This window comes from Cygnus atratus, chromosome 5, assembly GCF_013377495.2.
Source record: "Cygnus atratus isolate AKBS03 ecotype Queensland, Australia chromosome 5, CAtr_DNAZoo_HiC_assembly, whole genome shotgun sequence".
Taxonomy (NCBI): domain Eukaryota; kingdom Metazoa; phylum Chordata; class Aves; order Anseriformes; family Anatidae; genus Cygnus; species Cygnus atratus.
This window is the reverse complement of record NC_066366.1, coordinates 4946802-4965453: the sequence shown is the minus strand read 5'-3', so window position 1 is coordinate 4965453 and position 18652 is coordinate 4946802. Positions and strand designations below refer to the sequence as shown.

Below are 18652 nucleotides of genomic sequence, written 5' to 3'. Positions count from 1 at the left end.
TTGGCTTTTAATTATTATTCTTAATCAAAATGCTGTAGCCCAAAAAGACCCTATATGCTGCATGCAGACAATTATTTTTTCTTCCCTCTCGTCTGACAGCAAGATCAATAAAAGCAGCATGATGAAAATACAGTAATTTTTAGGTCTATTAGTGGAGCTGTCTGTCTTAGAAATCAGATGGTCTATCTTTTATGTTGAGCATTCGCAGCTAGATCATTAAAAGAAAGACAAGGAAACTGTACATTCCCTAAGGGAAAATGTTTACTTTTATGGGGTCATTTCCCTAGGAACATAATGTTGATGAGCCAACAGGTAGCTTTTGCATTTTGAAGAGTTAGGCCTGGATATATGGGCATTTATCCACCCGAGGGTGTTCAGGGAGCTGGTGGATGTGATTGCCAAGTCGCTTTCCATCATCTATCAGTGGTCATGGTCATCTGAAGAGGTCCCAGATGACAGGAAACTTGCCAATGTGATGTCCATCTATAAGAAGGGTCGTAAGAAGGACCCAGGGAACTACAGGCCTATCAGACTGACCTCGGTGCCAGGAACGGTGATGGAACAGATCATCTTGAATGCAATCACACAGCATGTGAGGGACAACCTGGGGAGCAGGGCCAGTCAGCATGGGTTCATAAAAGGCAAGTCCTGCCTGATCAACCTCATCTCCTCCTACAACCAGGTAACCCACCTGGTGGATGAGGGAACAGCTGTTGATGTAATCTACCTAGAATTCAGCAAGGCCTTTGACATGGTCTCCCACAGTATTCTCCTGGAGAAGCTGGAGGCCCATGGCTTGGACAGGTACACTCTTTGCTGGATTTAAAACTGTCTGGGCGGCCAGGCCCAGAGAGTAGTGGTGAACGGAGCGAAATCCAGCTGGTGACCAGTCACCAGTGGTGTTCCCCAGGGGTCGGTGTTGGGGTCCACCCTCTGTAATATCTTTATTGATGATTTAGATGAGGGAAGTGAGTGCACCCTCAGTAAATTTGCAGACACCAAGTTGAGGGGAAGTATCAGTCTGCTGGAGGGTAGGAAGGCCCTGCAGAGGGACCTGGACAGGTTGGATCGGTGGGAAGAGGCCAATGGGTTGAGGTTCAACATGGCTAAGTGCCAGGTCCTGTACTCTGGTCACAACAACCCCATGTAACGCTACAGGCTTGGGGCAGAGTGGCTTGAAAGCTGTGCAGAAGAAAAGGATCTAGGGGTGTTGGTCAATGGCTGCCTGAACTTGAGCTATCAGCGTGCCCAGGTGGCCAAGAAGGCCAACGGCATCCTGGCTTGTATCAGGAATAGTGTAACCAGCAGGACCAGGGAGGTGATTGTTCCCCTGTACTCTGCTCTGGTGAGGCCACACCTGGAGTGCTGTGTTCGGTTTTGGGCCCCTGTTGTGGTTTAGCCCGGCTGGCAGCCAAACACCACACAGCCGTTCGCTCACCCTCCCCCCTCCCTCTCCGGGATGGGGGAGAGAAACGGGAAAGTGAAGCCTGTGAGTTGAGATAAGGACAGTTTATTAAGACAGGGAAAATAATAACAATAATAATAATAATAATAATAATAATAGTAATAATGTGTACAAAGTGATGCACAATGCAATTGCTCACCACCCGTTGACCGATGCCCAGCCTATCCCCGAGCAGCCGGCCCCCCCACCCCGGCTAGCCACCCCTATATATTGTTCAGCATGACGTCAGATGGTATGGAATACCCCTTTGGCCAGTTTGGGTCAGCTGTCCTGGGTCTGTCCCCTCCCAGCTCCTGCTGCACCCCCAGCCTGCTCGCTAGCAGGACAGAGCGAGAAGCTGAAAAGTCCTTGGCTTGGTGTAAGCATTGCTCTACAACAATTCAACATCAGCATGTTATCAGCGCTCTTCTCATCCTGATCCAAAACATAGCACCCTGCCAGCTACTAGGAGGAAAATTAACTCTGTCCTACCTGAAACCAGGACAGCCCCTCACTACACAAAGGACACTGAGGCCCTGGAATGTGTCCAGAGAAGGGCTACGAAGCTGGTGAAGGGCCTGGAACACAAGTCCTGTGAGGAGCAGCTGAGGGAACTGGGGTTGTTTAGTCTGGAGAAGAGGAGGCTCAGGGCAGACCTCATTGCTCTCTACAACTGCCTGAAAGGAAGGTGTGGGGAGCTGGGGGTCGGCCTCTTCTCACAGGTAACTATCGACAAGACAAAAGGGAATGGCCTCAAGTTGTGCCAGGGGAGGTTTAGGTGGGAAATGAGGAGACATTCCTTCTTAGAAAGAGTAGTCAGGCATTGGAATGGGTTGCCCAGGGAGGTGGTGGCATCACCATCCCTGGGGGTGTTCAAGGCAAGGTTGGACCTGGTGCTTAGGGCCATGGTTTAGTGGTTGACATTGGTAGTAGGGTGATGGTTGGACCAGATGATCTTGAAGGTCTTTTCCAACCTTAACCATTCTATGATTATTTTTTTTGCATTTCTGTTTGTAGAATATGACTGTTACATTAGTTACTCGGCTAAACAACTGATAAATATGACTGGCAGTGAAAGGAACTCTATGGTAAAGCATCAGGATAAAAATCTTGAGCATTTCATGGCTACATACAATAAGAGATGCTGGATCTCCTCAACCTATGCTTAGAAGTGTAAGCCAGTTGCAGACAGCACACTGCATTTTTATTTTCAGTATTATCCCCCAGAATGATGTTATTTAATTAGTTTTTGTTTAGCCTTGGCTCAGCTGAGTCTAACTTCTACTCAGTGAAAAAAAGTTAGGTTTGAACTCATCATGGGGGGGAGAAGGTAAAGTATAAATGTAATAGCTGTTTTGGTTATGATGCTGAAATCTCTGTTGAGGACAGGGTTGCAGCTGTTTACAAGATTTAATCTAATAATATCTTCATCATAATGAAGAAAAGGCCGAGCTGACGAGGCTAAAACCAGATTTACTCCTTGCAGTCTGTAATTTCTGTTAGCCTTGACGCAGTGCCCGCTCGGACACGGCTCCGTCCCTCCGAGGGCTCTGCTCGGCCGGGCCCGAGCGGAGCCCTGAGAGGGGCGCCGAGCCTAAGGTCAAATCCCCGCGTAGGAGACCCTCGGCACCCACAGCTCCCAACCGCCGCCTCAGCGTCCTCCGAGCCCGCCCAGGCGGGCGGGACGAGGAGGGGCGAGCCGGCGGGGCGGAGCCGGGGCGGGCCGGGCCGTGAGGGCAGGGCCGGGGCCGCTCGGCGGCCGCCGCCGTCAGGTGCCGGCAGAGCCGCGGCCGGGCAGCCCGCGCCGTCCCCGCCTGGATGTGCGCGGAGGCGGCGGCGGGCTGCGCGCAGGGTCCCGCCATGGCCCTGGCTTTCTGCGGCGACGAGGGCAACTCCACCGCCTACAACGTGGACCACGGCGTGCTCAACAACGGCTGCTTCGTGGACGCGCTCAACGTGGTGCCGCACGTCTTCCTGCTCTTCATCACCTTCCCCATCCTCTTCATCGGTGAGTGCCGCTGGGGTCGCCTCGCCCCTCCGTCTGGCTCTGGCTTTCGCGTTTTAACCCTCCCGGCTGCCCCCTGCGCCCTCCTGCAGCCAGCCTTGGTGGTGCCCCCGCGCCCCGGTGCGAAACCTGCCCGGGAAGGGAGGGCAAATCCTCTGCAGGAGCCGGGCGACCTGGAGGCGATGCCGGTGCTCTCAGAAAATCCCCGCTGCAGCTCCTGGAGAGTTGGAGCAGGCGCGCAGACCTCCCTCGTCGTTAGCGGTAATGAGGAAGGCTGTCCGTCTGCTGGAGCTCTCTGTCTGCAGTGGGTTCGGTTTGATAACCTGAAACTGGGGCTACCGATAGGTGGCTCCGTGGTTTAATACATCCTTCTGTCGCTGCCTTTGAGAACCACTTCGCTCAGCCCGTCCTCTATATAGCCGCGGTACGTGCGCTGTGATTTAGTACTCGTATCTGCTGATCGTAAGAGATAACGCAAACGGGTGCAGCTGAAGAACTGCTTGGCGTGTACTGCTGCTTAACTGCTGTTTGTCTGGCTTTTCACAGTGTTCCTAATCTTTATCTAGATCAGAGAAGCAGTTACTTCAAAAAAAAAAATCTGTAAGATACCATGAAAATTATTTAGCGATTAAATGCACTGAAGTGGGAAAAAAGTACACTTCTGTATGCATTTGTCATAACTTTCATTTGCTGTTCATTTCATATGCTAAAATTTTTAATAAATGTTTAATGAGTGTCACAAGGTAACAATAAGTATAGGAATTTAAGGTTGTCTCCTGTTTTGTTGACTTTATTCTGTATGACAAATGAAGCAGTAAGAACACAGTTCTGAAAGGATGCATGTGTAACAACACAGTTCTGTCAACTTTAGTACACTACTTTGTTATGCATGTTTTTCTGTATGCGAGAGCTGTATATCAATTTTGTTGTAAAGAAAGCTCTTAGTAACTTTCTTTTCCTGTTTAGGATGGGGAAGTCAGAGTTCCAAAGTACATATCCATCACAGCACGTGGCTTCATTTTCCCGGCCACAACCTACGCTGGATACTAACTTTTATCCTCTTGTTTGTGCTGGTGTGTGAAATCGCAGAGGGCATAGTATCTGATGGGTAAGTGTATGTCTACCTTCTCCTGATATTACTGAGCATTTCAAAATGATTTCAGTGTAGGTATTGTTTCCTTGTTTAAATTGTCATCTAGACTATATTCCTTGTGGTTGTAAACATGTATTTTGTATTTCTGGTGATTAACCTACCGACCTTGTATCAAAAATTCCACAGACCTTGCCAAGTATGCACACACACAATTGACCTTAATCATTTTTAGTTCAGTTTAATGACACTATCTTTCCAAAGAGTAATCATAGTTAAATCCTAACAACTCAAGCAGATGGTGACATTTTCATGATACGTTTCATGTCCAAAGACCCAGTCCTACAGTCCTTATTCAGGCAGAACTCCCATGTGCACAGTAGGTCATAACATTTCCCTGCAAGTTCAGTTCTGCCCCTCTTACTAAGAGGAGTAGATTTGATGGGCATCATCATCTCACCTGATAGTTTCTTCTGAGGTACTATTGATGTTTTTGCAGTACATCCAATCTGTAATCTTAAGCAGGGCAGCTCACTGCTTTGATGAAAAAATTTGGCTACCCAAGAATTAAAATGTGTTAGAGCCTTAATTTGATCTGGTCAGTACTGATGGTGGCTTGATTTGAGTTATAAAGTTGAAGCTCTTCATTATATAGAACAAAATCTCTCTGTTAAGCCACCTATATAACAAGTATCCACCAGCCAGTGTGAGAGGCACTGCAGAATTCTGTTGTAGAACCTGATATCGTTATAATAATAACTTATCTTAAATATATATAAATAGAATGTTTCTCAGTGCCAGGTTTTTAAGAGTTTTTCTCGTGCTTATTTGGAATTATCAGGGTGTGGGAGGCTCAAAGCAGCATCTCCTGCCTTGAGTTTTCTGTTTTATTTTGTTCTTTAGCAAACTCTCACATTATGTTTATTTGCTATTTAAATTGGCTCAGAACACTGCTGTTAAGTGTCACCTGACAAGAATCAAAGCTCCTAGCTATACAGGGGGAGTGCCAACCCACAATTGTGCCTCCCGAGCACTCAGCAGGCTAGCAAGTGCAGCAGTGGATAAAAGCAGGTTTTGAGACTCGCCAGCTTTCTAAGACCAAAATGTGTCATGTTGATAAGACCTTTTGACAGTGATTGGTTGTCTAAGTCTTTTGCACCTCAGGAATACATGCAGTCCGCTGGAGATAAGCTCATATAGGAGAACTCTAGCAACTTAATTCTGTGTGTGAAATAAATTTAAAACTAAACCAAAACAACAACAGCAAAACACCTCCCACTCCTGCAGTGTTACCTTCTAAAGCCTAGGGTGTCTGATCTGTTCTTGTTACTTGTTTTTGCCTGCCAAGAATTCAACCCTGTTGTACAAAAAACCCTGTCATTGCTAGGAATTCAGAGACTGGAGAGTCTTTTCTCATTTTTCTGTATCCTCGTTGATTCAATCGTCATTGTTAATAAGAGAAGTTAAGTGTTTATGCCACAGGTTGTCAGCATGGCTCCAGCCAACTGTGTGGAATTCACTCTAGCGTTCACGTGAGGGAGGACTTCCCTTTCCTAGGTACAGACGCAGGAGGTGGCCCTTCTGAGCTCCTGTGGATTTGATGTTTGGGGTATTCAGCTCTAAGTCAGGTGAAGTCCTGTGACAGTCTCCAGCTCCCTTACTGCACAGCCCATTTTATCTTTACTGGCTACACAAAAACAGCTTTTGCTGCAGCAAGAGCTTAGGCAAGGATGCTAATTTATTTTCCATGAGGTTCAGAGGACAAGGTGTGAATTTCCCCAGGTGTTTGTGCCCTAGAGACTTCCTCTTGGTGCTTCTTCTCACTGAGATGGATGGGGGATGGAAGAAATTGTACCTCTTGACAGCACAGGACACTCCATTAATTTTTGTAAAAGGTGGAAAATGGGAGGAGGGGAAAATGTCAAGTAGGAGGGAAGAGGAAGAAAACATGATTTTTATCCCCCAAACCTTTTTATTTCTTGCCTAAGCCAACAACACTGGCAAAGAGTACCCCCAAAGGGCTTAGTTGGAAAGATCCCATCTATTGCTTCCTGAAAAAAAGTGTCGGAGGTTTTGCTTTATAGGACAAAACTTCAAGGTATATGATTTTGTTGTAGGTTTTATTTGTTGGCTAGTAGTTACTGAAAACAGAACTCACTGTAAGTTCCTTGCTGTTGTGCTGTTTTTTTCCCTAAACTGGAAAAAGAAAAACATTTTCACCAAATGTTTCTATAGAAAATCTTAAGCTATGCTGTCGGTTGGTGTTATCTACGTATTTTGATGGACAGCTCCCAAACTAGTTTAGCTGAAATTAACTTCCCTCATTTTGGAGCTGAGCTGCTTATTCTAATTTAAACAATGTTCAGTTGATTTCAGTAGGAAATAAGGATATACACTTTTCATTTTTAGCACAGGGGAAGAATTTGTTATCTAAGTATGTTATTTAAGAGCTTAAATCCCATTGAAAATTGGAGAACTTTACTTCCATAAAACATTTTAGAAAATCCCATCTCAGTGCTGCATACAGGACAGAATTCATAAATTAAAAGGGAAACGTTTAAGTAGTAAATATTTGATTTTATTTGATGTTCACTTTTTTCTTTTTTAAGGGTTTCAGAATCCCGTCATTTACACCTGTACATGCCGGCTGGGATGGCATTCTTGGCAGCCATCACATCTGTTGTCTATTACCATAATATCGAAACATCCAATTTCCCAAAGTTATTGATCGGTACGTTTTGCAACTTACAAGACATGGAATTGTGACTGTGGTATGACTGTGTGTGTGTATTCATTCTGTGACAGGTCACTGCAGTCTTGGCACTAACTTGTATGGGGAAAAGCTACATCTGTGTGCAGGCCTGCTGGTTGCCGTGACCAGACTCAGTTCTGAACAATAATGGAGTTTTCCTGAAACAGCTCATTATTTACAATGCTTTTAACTTCCTGTAGAATTCTGTATGGTGTTCTCAGGGATCCATCGGGCCAAAGGTTTTCCTAGGAAAAGCTGGGTTTGTGGGAAAAGTAGCACACATTAGAAATCAAACTCTACCTGTAAAAGCTATCTGTATCCCCCTACTTGTCAGCATGTTGCATTTAAGCACGATAGAAAATCGAAGTTGTCTTCGTGTGTGTTGAGATATGTACGGAGTCAGGGGAAATGAATGATGTCACTGACTCAGTATGACCTTGAATATGTTACTTTGCCTGCTGGTTCTTGCTTCCAGTTCCTAAAACCTCCTTTCTAAACTGCCTTAAGACATGGCATTTTGCTATTGGAAAGGTGTAAGAACTACTTGTATACTAAATACGTTCTGCAAGATTGTAAATAAGCCATAGCTAGCTATGGAAAATCTGTTGCTGCTGACAGTCATGCAGCTGGCGATATGCTCTCTGCTGTCAGGGTAGATCACAGAATGGATGTATACATGTTTAGCCATCCTGCTAGCTGTTATTTCTTGGCTGATCCTGGCTCATCAAATTCACTTTTGGATTCTGCTAAGGTTTGTCTTGTGTCATTGTGGCTCTGTTCTCGGAATTCTGTTCTAATACTTGTCAGCTGGTAAAATGTAAGTAACAACTTGATTTGAGAAAGTTTTTTAATACTCAAGATGATTTTGAACTGCATATTGTGATATGCAAGCATCCTGCAGAAGGAGTCTGTTACTTCTGTAAAAAAAAAAAAAAGTCTTTTCAAAAGGTCTGATTTTGTTGATAAAAAATAAGGCAACTACAAGAAAATAGGAAAATAAATTCAGATTTCTGTGCAGGTGTGGCAACTTCTGTGGTTTCTCATTTGAGACTTTTTTTTTCTTGTGCTTTTCTCATAAGTAACATCTTTTTTTTCTTTTATGACCAAGTGGGGTTATACAGTCATGTTTTGATTAGTCAGCAGAGCCCATTTAATGCCTTATCAAAGCTTTAGATGTTACATTTCAGGGAAGCATTGCTAGCATGTTACAGTCAAGTACAGAAAGCAAGCAGGGTTTGCTGTTGTTGTGTTTTTGTGGTGGTTATTTTTTGTTTGTTTCAGATGTGTAATGCAGTGTTTAATAATTTAGTGTCGCATTCCTGCTGTTAGATCACTGCAAAGAGTAGCACAAATGTAGAGCTAGTAGTTGATTACCTATTTTTGCATAATCTCTTCCCTTTAGAGATCTCCCTTATGATAATTCTGTTCAGTATTTAGAGTGCTGATGCTGGATGAGCTCTGGACAATGTTGGAATAATAATCAGATATGCCAATGAATACTAACACTCAAGTGTTATTGGTACTATGTAGCTAGTAACTACGGTACTGAAGTTAATCATTAGGAATTTTCATTTTGCAAGAATTTCCAAGGAATAGACTGCTTTAGAAAATCTAATCTTAGTAGCTTACTCTTAGGGAAAAAAAAAAAAAAAAGAAAGAAAAGAAAATCTAACAACATTCTTTACTATTTAGTTAATGTGATTTGAAATTTAATCCAGGGTCCTCATAAGATGAGGGTCTTAATTTTTTTTTTTTTTGCTTTTCTTTTCACTGCCATTTGTTTGTGAGAATACTGAATAAGCATGTTTTTAAGTCTCTATTGTGTTTTCTTGACTGCACAAATTTCTTGTTATGCAACCCTGAGGATCACCATCTTTCAGTGTTAATTGAAGCTACTTTGTGTTGACAGTTGAGACCAGGCAATGATAATTTTATATAAATTAGTCCAGAATGAGATAGTTTTAATTATACTCATAGTCAGGTATTAACTGACTAGAGCGCAGCTTAGCTGTGAAGTAGCTTTCTCGTAGAGCCTAATATGAATAAAGTAAATGGAAATCATGAGGAAAAGTTTAAGGAAACTGAAAGAGGTTTCTTCCTTAGTAAAGTGTTGCAGAGATCTAATATTCCACACTCACACAGTAAATGACCTGGTGTGGCATCTGCTGCTGCTTCAAGCATTAGCGAGGTTCCACCTAATTGCAGGGTATCATGCACCTCGGCTGGAGGATTGATGCCTACAGCTGCAGTTGGTAGCAGTATAAAGCAGCAGGCTAACTGGAAGCAGCATAAAACTAAGGCTCTTTGGCTAACAAGCCTCATCCAAAAATTACTAAATTCAGCAGGGAAACTCTTCATTGATGCAGTGCAGAAGGTCCTTAAAGGTCTGTTCATTAACTTTAATCAGTATAAAGTTTCCGATCCTGTGAAACTTTTGAGGTTTGTTTTTTTTTTTTTTTTTGAAATATTTTTCACTCTGTATCTTAAAGAAAACAAGACCATTTGTAGTTCTTCATAAACAAGCAAGGGACAGATACCATAACAACTTTGGGGATTAGCACGTTGCCTTGGGGTATGTGAGAAAAGGGCGCCAAGTTCCTATACTGATCCCACCTCACAGCTTTATGCCCAGGCTGTTGGCTATTTTGAAGTAGTCATTCTCGTTATCTCCTATCAAAAAAGTTGTCAAGGTTTAGAGTATTTATGCTCTGAAGCGAATGATTGAGTCCAGGATCCCAGCTGAGTGTCCATTCCAACTACTGGAACACTTTGTTGATATGATCTGAGTCAGGTTTTCTCTGTATAGTTTTGATTTGTAATTGTATTTCAACAAATGTAGCTATTCCAATGTAATGCTGGTACAGTGTGGCTCCCTTAATAATGCTCATTTTAGTACTCTTTGCACAATGTTCCAGAATGGATGCATAACGATATGTTTTAGAATAGTTTTCATATGGAAATGGAAAATCTCTTAACTTTCTTGACGTTCAAAATATGTAATTGATTAGTAGCATCTGATTGCACTATTTTTGGAATTAATATTTGTTTTGTAGATAAATCTCAGAAATTAAACATTAGGAGAAAAGTGAAATAACGGGACTGAGTTTTTAAGATGACAGGGATAGTAGTGTGGGAACACTACTATTTTTTATTTTTTTTTACCAATCTTAATTGGAGCACTGACTCACCATTCCTGACAGTAATCTAGTTTTCTAATTTAAGTGTATTGTATCTTAGTATTATAGTTAATTCCTTTGGAATTTGTTTAAAGCGGAACTTTGTGTTATAGTGCTCAGTGCACAAAGTTTTTCTCTGAACGTACACAGGTTAGTTAATAAATCCCATGTGTGATTTTCAAGATCTTGGGCTTAATCCAGTAAAGGTATAAAACAGTGAGTTCTACATTGCCATATTTTAAGCAATCTGGCCCCCAGGTGAGAATCTACAAACGGGTGGTATGGGTTGAGCTCACTTACAGAGTCCAAGAAAAAGCAAGGTCATTTAGGCTGCAGACATCTATAATAGATCCAACTTGACGAAATAAACTGAAGTACACCCCGTGCGCTGGTCTCCAGGCAGCTTGGGTCAGTGGAAGTTATGGGTGATAGTTTTTAGGAACTCTCAGCCAATATACACGCATCAGTGAGATGATAAAAACACAGCTTAAAAGAAAGTGGTGCCATACGTATATTTTTGGAGGAACCTTATCTTGAAGAGCCTGTGAACATTCACCATGTTGGGTTATATGTACTTACTGTTGAAACAGAGAAGGTAGTTAGGGCCAAATGCTTCTAGGAGGTAGAACAGTGGGAGATGTGTTGTCACCCGAGGATGTTGCATTTGGCACCCTCCAACACTGATTAGACAAGTAGTCATTACTAAATGAATTCTCTAATCAAAACCATTGGTCATATAGACGCTTAGTTAAATTCCAAATAGGAGAATGGCTCTGCTAGTTCTTACTTCTTCATCCGAGAGCTCTACATAGGAATCAGTTGGCCTGATTGTTTTTTAGGTATCCTCTGCTGGTGCGAACTTTTAGCATGCTACATTTGTACAAGCAATACCCAACAGGAACTGCAGTACTGTTCCTTTTACTGTCCTTATTTAAGTGAGAGTTTTACAACAGATTTCCAAAGAACCAGAATTAGAAGACCCCCCACAACCCAAATCCCATGAGGACCATCCATGCTGAATTTAGTTTGGCTTGGAAAGGGTAGCCCTGTTCTACATCCCCATGGGGCTTTCTAGGGTACCTTAGAGTAGCTGGAACACCACGCATCATTTGAGGTTGTGCAGGCTGTTGATAGTTATCCATATTTGCAATAGACTTGTAATTACTAGTGTCTTGGTAGAAGACTTTCCCTGGTGTTGCAGCAAGACACTGAGAAAGCATATCAATGTTTTTCTTGGCAGTTACAGCACATTCCAGCTGTAGTGCCATGGCAAATACACCAGCAACAAAAAATTCATGTGAAAGAGCATAACCCTATAAGCTATTTCCTTAAGAATTGGGAACGTGAGGTGGCTTACAGTGTGGTGAATGACATGGAATGCGTTCCCAAATCACCAGAGCTTATTGCAGGGATAACTTATCTATAACTGACAGTAGCATGAGCACTTTAAGTTCTAGGCCTCTACTGAACTTATTGTCCAAGAGTACTGCATTCAGCTCTGGGACCTCGAACATAAGCAGGACATGGACCTGTTGGACCAAGTCCAGAGGAGGGCCACAAGGATGATCAGAGGGCTGGAGCACCTCTCCTCTGATGAAAGGCTGAGAGATTTGTTGTTCAGCCTGGGGAAGAGAAGACTCCAGGGAGACCTATTACCAGGGTGAGACGCCCCAAAGGGGGGTGGACCCCCTGCCCTGTCGCCATCGGGCAGAGGGAGGGGACCTGCGAGTTGAGGAGGAATGGAGACAGGTCCCTTCTCGACCTCGAAGGAGATGCCCTCCCCTTCCAGCGCCGCCTTCCCAGGTGCCCTTGAACAATAGGTTTGAGACCCTGGAGCTTGAGAGACCGGTGGGTAAGGACGAGGTAGGAAGCCTACCCAGGAGGATGCCTGAGGTGAGGAAGTTGACTCCACGCCTCAGGACTGCCTCCACCAAGAAAGAAAGAAGGGTGATTGTTGTGGGCGACTCCCTCCTCAGGGGAACGGAGGGCCCTATTTGTCGGCCTGACCCCACACATAGGGAAGTCTGCTGCCTCCCTGGGGCCAGGGTCAGAGACGTTACCAGGAAGCTTCCAAACCTGGTTCGCCTCTCTGACTATTACCCGCTTTTGATAGTCCAGGCTGGCAGTGATGATCTTGAAAAGAGAAGCCTCAAGGCTATCAAACAGGACTATAGGGGGCTGTGACGATTGGTGGAGGGAGCGGGAGTGCAGGTGGTGTTTTCGTCTATCCCTACGGGGGAAGGGAGAGGCACGGAGAGGACATGGAAAGCTCACGTGGTTAATAGGTGGCTCAGAGGCTGGTGCCAGCACAGAAATTTTGGGTTTTTTCACCATGGGGAGCTTTACTCGGCACCCGGCCTGATGGCCCCAGACGGGTCCCTATCTCCAAGGGGAAAACGGATCCTAGGCTAGGAGCTGCCGGGGCTCATAGAGAGCGCTTTAAACTAGGTAAGAAGGGGGACGGGGCTCAAACAAGGCTTGTTGGAGCTGTGCTGGGGGAAACAATGGCTAGGCTGGGGAAGAAGGCGATGGCCCAGCTGAAGTGCATCTACACTAATGCACGCAGCATGGGTAACAAACAGGAGGAGCTGGAAGCCATTGTGCAGCAGGCAGGCTACGACTTGGTTGCCATCACGGAGACGTGGTGGGACCGTTCCCACGACTGGAGTGCTGCAATGCCTGGCTATCGGCTCTTCAGGAGGGACAGGCAGCACAGAGGGGGTGGTGGCGTGGCTCTCTACATTAGAGAATCTTTTGATGTTGTGGAACTCCAGGCTGGGAATGATAAGGTTGAATCCCTGTGGGTTAGGATCCGCGGGAAGGCCGGCAAGGCTAGCATCCTGGTCGGGGTCTGTTATAGACCGCCGAACCAGGATGAGGAGACGGATGAGGAGTTTTATAGGCAACTGACAGAAGTTGCAAAATCGTCGGCGCTTGTCCTCGTGGGGGACTTCAACTTCCCGGATATATCCTGGAAACACAACACGGCACAGAGAAAGCAGTCTAGGAGGTTTCTGGAGAGCGTGGGAGATAGCTTCCTGACGCAGCTGGTCAGTGAACCTACCAGGGATGGTGCCCCGCTAGACCTTCTCTTCACAAACAGAGAAGGACTGGTGGGAGATGTGGTGGTCGGAAACTGTCTTGGACAGAGTGACCACGAAATGGTAGAGTTCTCTATTCTTGGCGAGGCCAGGAAGGGGACCAGTAAAACTGCTGTATTGGACTTCCGGAGGGCTGACTTTGAGCTGCTCAGGACGCTGGTTGGCCGAGTCCCTTGGGAGGCGGTTCTGAAGGGCAGAGGAGTCCAGGAAGGCTGGGCGCTCCTCAAGAAGGAGATCTTAACGGCACAGGAGTGGTCTGTCCCCACGTGCCCAAAGACGAGCCGGTGTGGAAGAAGACCGGCCTGGCTCAACAGAGAGTTGCGGCTTGTGCTTAGCAGAAAAAAGAGGGTTTATAATCTTTGGAAAAAAGGGCGGGCCACTGAGGAGGACTACAAGGGTGTAGCGAGGCTGTGCAGAGAGAAAATTAGAAAGGCCAAAGCTCATCTGGAGCTCAACCTGGCTACTGCCGTTAAAGACAACAAAAAATCCTTTTACAAATATATCAATGCGAAACGGAGGACTAAGGAGAATCTCCATCCTTTACTGGATGCGAGGGGAAACTTAGTTACTAAGGATGAGGAAAAGGCTGAGGTGCTTAATGCCGCCTTTGCCTCAGTCTTTAGCGGCAATACCGGTTGTTCTCTGGCTACCCAGTGCCCTGAGCTGGTGGAAGGGGATGGGGAGCAGGATGTGGCCTTCGCTATTCATGAGGAAATGGTTGGCGACCTGCTAAGGAGCTTGGATGTGCGCAAGTCGATGGGGCCGGATGGGATGCACCTGAGGGTACTGAAAGAACTGGTGGAGGAGCTGGCCGAGCCGCTTTCCATTATTTATCGGCAGTCCTGGCTATCGGGGGAGGTCCCAGTCGACTGGCGGCTAGCCAATGTGACGCCCATCTATAAGAAGGGCCGGAGGGCAGACCCAGGGAACTATAGGCCTGTCAGTTTGACCTCAGTGCCAGGAAAGCACATGCAGCAGATTATCTTGAGGGTCATCACGCGGCACTTGCAGGGCAAGCAGGCGATCAGGCCCAGTCAGCATGGGTTTATGAAAGGCAGGTCCTGCTTGACGAACCTGATCTCCTTCTATGACCAAGTGACGCGCTTGGTGGATGAGGGAAGGGCTGTGGATGTGGTTTACCTTGACCTCAGTAAGGCTTTTGACAGCGTTCCCCACGACATTCTCCTCAAGAAACTGGCTGCTCGGGGCTTGGACTGGCGTACGCTTCGCTGGGTTAGAAACTGGCTGGATAGCCGGGCCCAGAGAGTTGTGGTGAATGGAGTCAAATCTGGTTGGAGGCTGGTCACAAGTGGTGTCCCCCAGGGCTCGGTACTGGGGCCGGTCCTCTTTAATATCTTTATCGATGATCTGGATGAGGGGATTGAGTGCACCCTCAGTAAGTTTGCAGATGACACCAAGCTAAGTGCGTGTGTCGATCTGCTCGAGGGCAGGAAGGCTCTGCAGGAGGATCTGGATAGGCTGGAGCGATGGGCTGAGGTCAACTGTATGAAGTTCAACAAGGCCAAGTGCCGGGTCCTGCACCTGGGGAGCAACAACCCCAAGCAGAGCTACAGGCTGTGAGCTGAGTGGCTGGAAAGCTGCCTGGCCGAGAAGGACCTGGGAGTATTGGTTGATAGTCGGCTGAATATGAGCCAGCAGTGTGCTCAGGTGGCCAAGAAGGCCAACAGCATCCTGGCCTGTATAAGAAGCAGTGTGGCCAGCAGGGCTAGGGAAGTGATTGTCCCCCTGTACTCGGCTCTGGTGAGGCCGCACCTCGAGTACTGTGTTCAGTTTTGGGCCCCTCGCTACAGGAAGGACATGGACGTGCTCGAGCGAGTCCAGAGAAGGGCGACCAAGCTGGTGAGGAGTCTGGAGAACAAGTCTTACGAGGAGCGGCTGAGGGAGCTGGGCTTGTTCAGCCTGGAGAAGAGGAGGCTCAGGGGCGACCTTATCGCTCTCTACAGGTACCTTAAAGGAGGCTGTAGCAAGGTGGGGGTTGGTCTATTCTCCCACGTGCCTGGTGACAGGATGAGGGGGAATGGGCGAAAGTTGCGACAGGGGAGTTTTAGGTTGGATGTTAGGAAGTACTTCTTTACCGAAAGGGTTATTAAGCATTGGAACGGGCTGCCCAGGGAGGTGGTGGAGTCACCATCCCTGGAGGTCTTTAAAAGACGTTTAGATGTAGAGCTTAGCGATATGGTTTGGTGGAGTACTTAGTGTTAGGTCGGAGGTTGGACTCGATGATCTTGAGGTCTCTTCCAACCTAGAAATCTGTGTCTGTGTCTATTGCAGCCTTCAAATACCTAAAGGGGACCTTCAAGAAAGCTGGGGAGGGACTCTTTGTCAGGGGATGTAGTGATAGGAGAAGGGGTAGATGACTTTAAACAAAAAAGGGTAGATTTAGACTACTTATAAGGGGAAAAAAAATCTTCACTCAGAGGGTGGTGAGGCCCAGGAACAGCCTGCCCAGAGAAGCTGTGGATGCCCTGTCCTCAGAAGTGTTCAAGGCCAGGCTGGATGGGGCTTTAAGCAACCTGGTCTGGTCGGAGGTGTTCCTGCCCGTGGCAGGGGGGTTGGAAGTAGATGGTGTTTAAGATCCCTTACAACCCAAACCACTCCAGGAGAAACTATAAAAAGTTAGAATTTTAAGAACATGACTTCTTCCATGTGCTTGTGTATCTGCATTACAAATTACGTAAATGGAGTTTTTGTGGTACAATAGAAATGAAGAGCAGCAGTAGTTTGGAGAAGATATTTTAATGTCTGTTCCTGCATACGCACCAGAGATCTGTAGGGGGAATAAGGTCAATTTTCCTTCAAGCCAAATTCGCAGCAGTCTTGTAGCGTTAACCCGATTTGAATTGAAGAACATCATTCAGACCCACCTTCCCTTGTGAGGCAGCTCTCCCCCTTGAACTCATCATGTGGATGCATGTTTACAACAGATGGAAATTTCCTTCAGCAGATATCACTTTGTGAAACTTTCCAAAGATCACCAAATCTAATGGGAAAGGAATTTGGAATAAACATTGTCTTAATGTTTTTGTGTCAGCAGAAATGAATTAGGCTTCTGTTTTGACAAGAGAAAGGCCACTCTAGTTTTATATATTCGTGTTGCATTCTTTCTGAATGACTATTTAATAAATATCACTATTGTATATTTTTGCAACTGTGGAGCTGATTGACTTTTTTTTTCCCTCCCTACAGCATTGTTATTCTACTGGACTTTAGCTTTCATAACTAAAACCATCAAATTTGTAAAGTTCTGTGATAATGGGGTTGGATTTTCTCAGCTTCGATTTTGCCTCACGGGACTCCTGGTTGTTCTATATGGAATGCTACTAGCTGTAGAAATAAATGTCATCAGGGTGAGGGTAAGTTAGTACTCTAAGTCCCTGTTCTTTCTTTCATCTTACTGGGTACTTAGTATGAAATTCATCTCTAAAGGAGAGAGAGAAAATCCGGTTAGAAATATATTTGAGAATTAAAGTTTAACCCAATTTTCTTAGGCCATAATTTAAGAATGTCAGACTCCACTGTAGATAAATTAAGATTAATTTCATGTGTTTTTAAATGTATGTTATAATTCACAGTTTCAGTCATCAGAAATTAGTATTTTTGAAGCAAGGAAAGACTGGGTGAAAGTAATCATCTGCTCTAAGAGAGAGTATTAGACACAAATAACATCTCTCATTTTCCAGGAGACAATCACAGTAACTGATTTATTGGAGCAAATAGGATTGCTATCTAGCCTCCCAGCTATATACACTTCTTCCTCTACAGTGCCTTTAGTCATAATCCAAACTGAGAGATGGCTTTGGAACCTGCTGGATAGATAATTGCCCAAGTTCTTGCCTTCACCTGTCCCTTGCTTAATTGTGTGCGTAAATTAAACTTAGTCTCAGGAGGGAAGTAATTTTTTCCATGTAAACTTTATTGCTCCTTTCTTGATAGTAGTATATGATTTCTTTCCAGTAATGCATTAAGCAACATGAATTGCATGTGTCATGTACTTGTTCTTCTGTGATTTTTATGTGTGTGTGTTTGTGTCTGTGTGTTTATTTGGTAATTTAGGACAAAAATAGGGCTAAAAGTAGCTTTTTTGCTATAATACTTTTGAAATAAGTGCAGTAAAAGCCTCAGTGCTGGAAGTTCAGTATTTGTCTCATAAATGAAAAACAGTGGATTGTCTTGTGGGAAAAGTGAAACAAATACAGCATCCAAGAGAATTGCTCATAAACCTCCTTATAATAAAACTGCAAAATTAAATGAGGTTAGACCATTGTGGAATTATAGGCCACAAAGAAGAATAAAAAAACTCAGTGCCTACTGTCATCTTTCTTATTTTCTGTTTGTTTGGATTTAATTATTAAAGGATGTCTTTGCATAAAATAAAATAGCCAGAAGTATCGATTTTTTTTTACTGCCTCTTGTGTCTATGCCAGACTTAGGAGACACAGGCTTGTTGCTTCAGCTGCTACTGTAAGGGATTGGGATGAACGGAGAGCTGGCCACTGCTGGGATAGGTGGAGAAACAGGCAGAGTTGGGGGGAAAAAGTAGAAGAAAATAAAAATAAAGGGGAAGGCCTCTATGAAGCAGAAATGGAAGACATTGGCCTTAGCTTTTTTCTGCTGCCTTACCGATCTTCCAGAAGGCAGAAGACTGATTTATTTGACTTTGAGTTCCAACTCTTTCTCCTTTCCTTCCATTGTTCCTCTAAATGTTTGTTCCCAAACCCATCACTCTTTTTTTCCTAGGATACAAGAATTATTTCTCCAGATATGGCTGGAGGAAAGATAGCATTGAAGCATATCCAGATATCTTACTAATATCAATATGATTTAGGTACAGTCATGAGTAGACATTGAGTGAAGTATGTGACTGAGTCTCACCTCTGTGCCCAGCAAGATCATGGAACAGATTGTGGATGGGGCTTTGAGCAACCTGGTCTAGAAGGTGGCGTCCTTGCAGGGGGGTTGGAACTATAGGTGACCTTTAAGTCCCCTTCCAACCCAAACCATTCTCTGATTTTATGTCCTGTGTTGTGCTGTCTGGCACAGAGCAAGAGGCAGGGTCAGTACTA

At 45.0% G+C, this 18652-nt stretch overlaps 1 protein-coding gene across 2 annotated transcripts in view; it reads left to right on the top strand.

Annotated features, from left to right (window-relative positions):
- The first annotated feature begins 3170 nt into the window (after positions 1-3170).
- The window catches only part of ABCC8 (ATP binding cassette subfamily C member 8), an 80698-nt gene continuing 65216 nt past the window's right edge, over positions 3171-18652 (top strand). The window contains exons 1-4 of one of the 2 annotated variants that reach the window (XM_035550369.1): positions 3171-3452; positions 4416-4557; positions 7149-7270; positions 16776-16942. In XM_035550369.1, coding sequence (XP_035406262.1) covers positions 3263-3452; positions 4416-4557; positions 7149-7270; positions 16776-16942 — 621 coding nt within the window. In that variant the 5' untranslated portion in view covers positions 3171-3262. The remainder of the gene's footprint in view (positions 3453-4415; positions 4558-7148; positions 7271-16775; positions 16943-18652) is intronic. The other variant, XM_035550370.1, reaches the window with a different exon arrangement.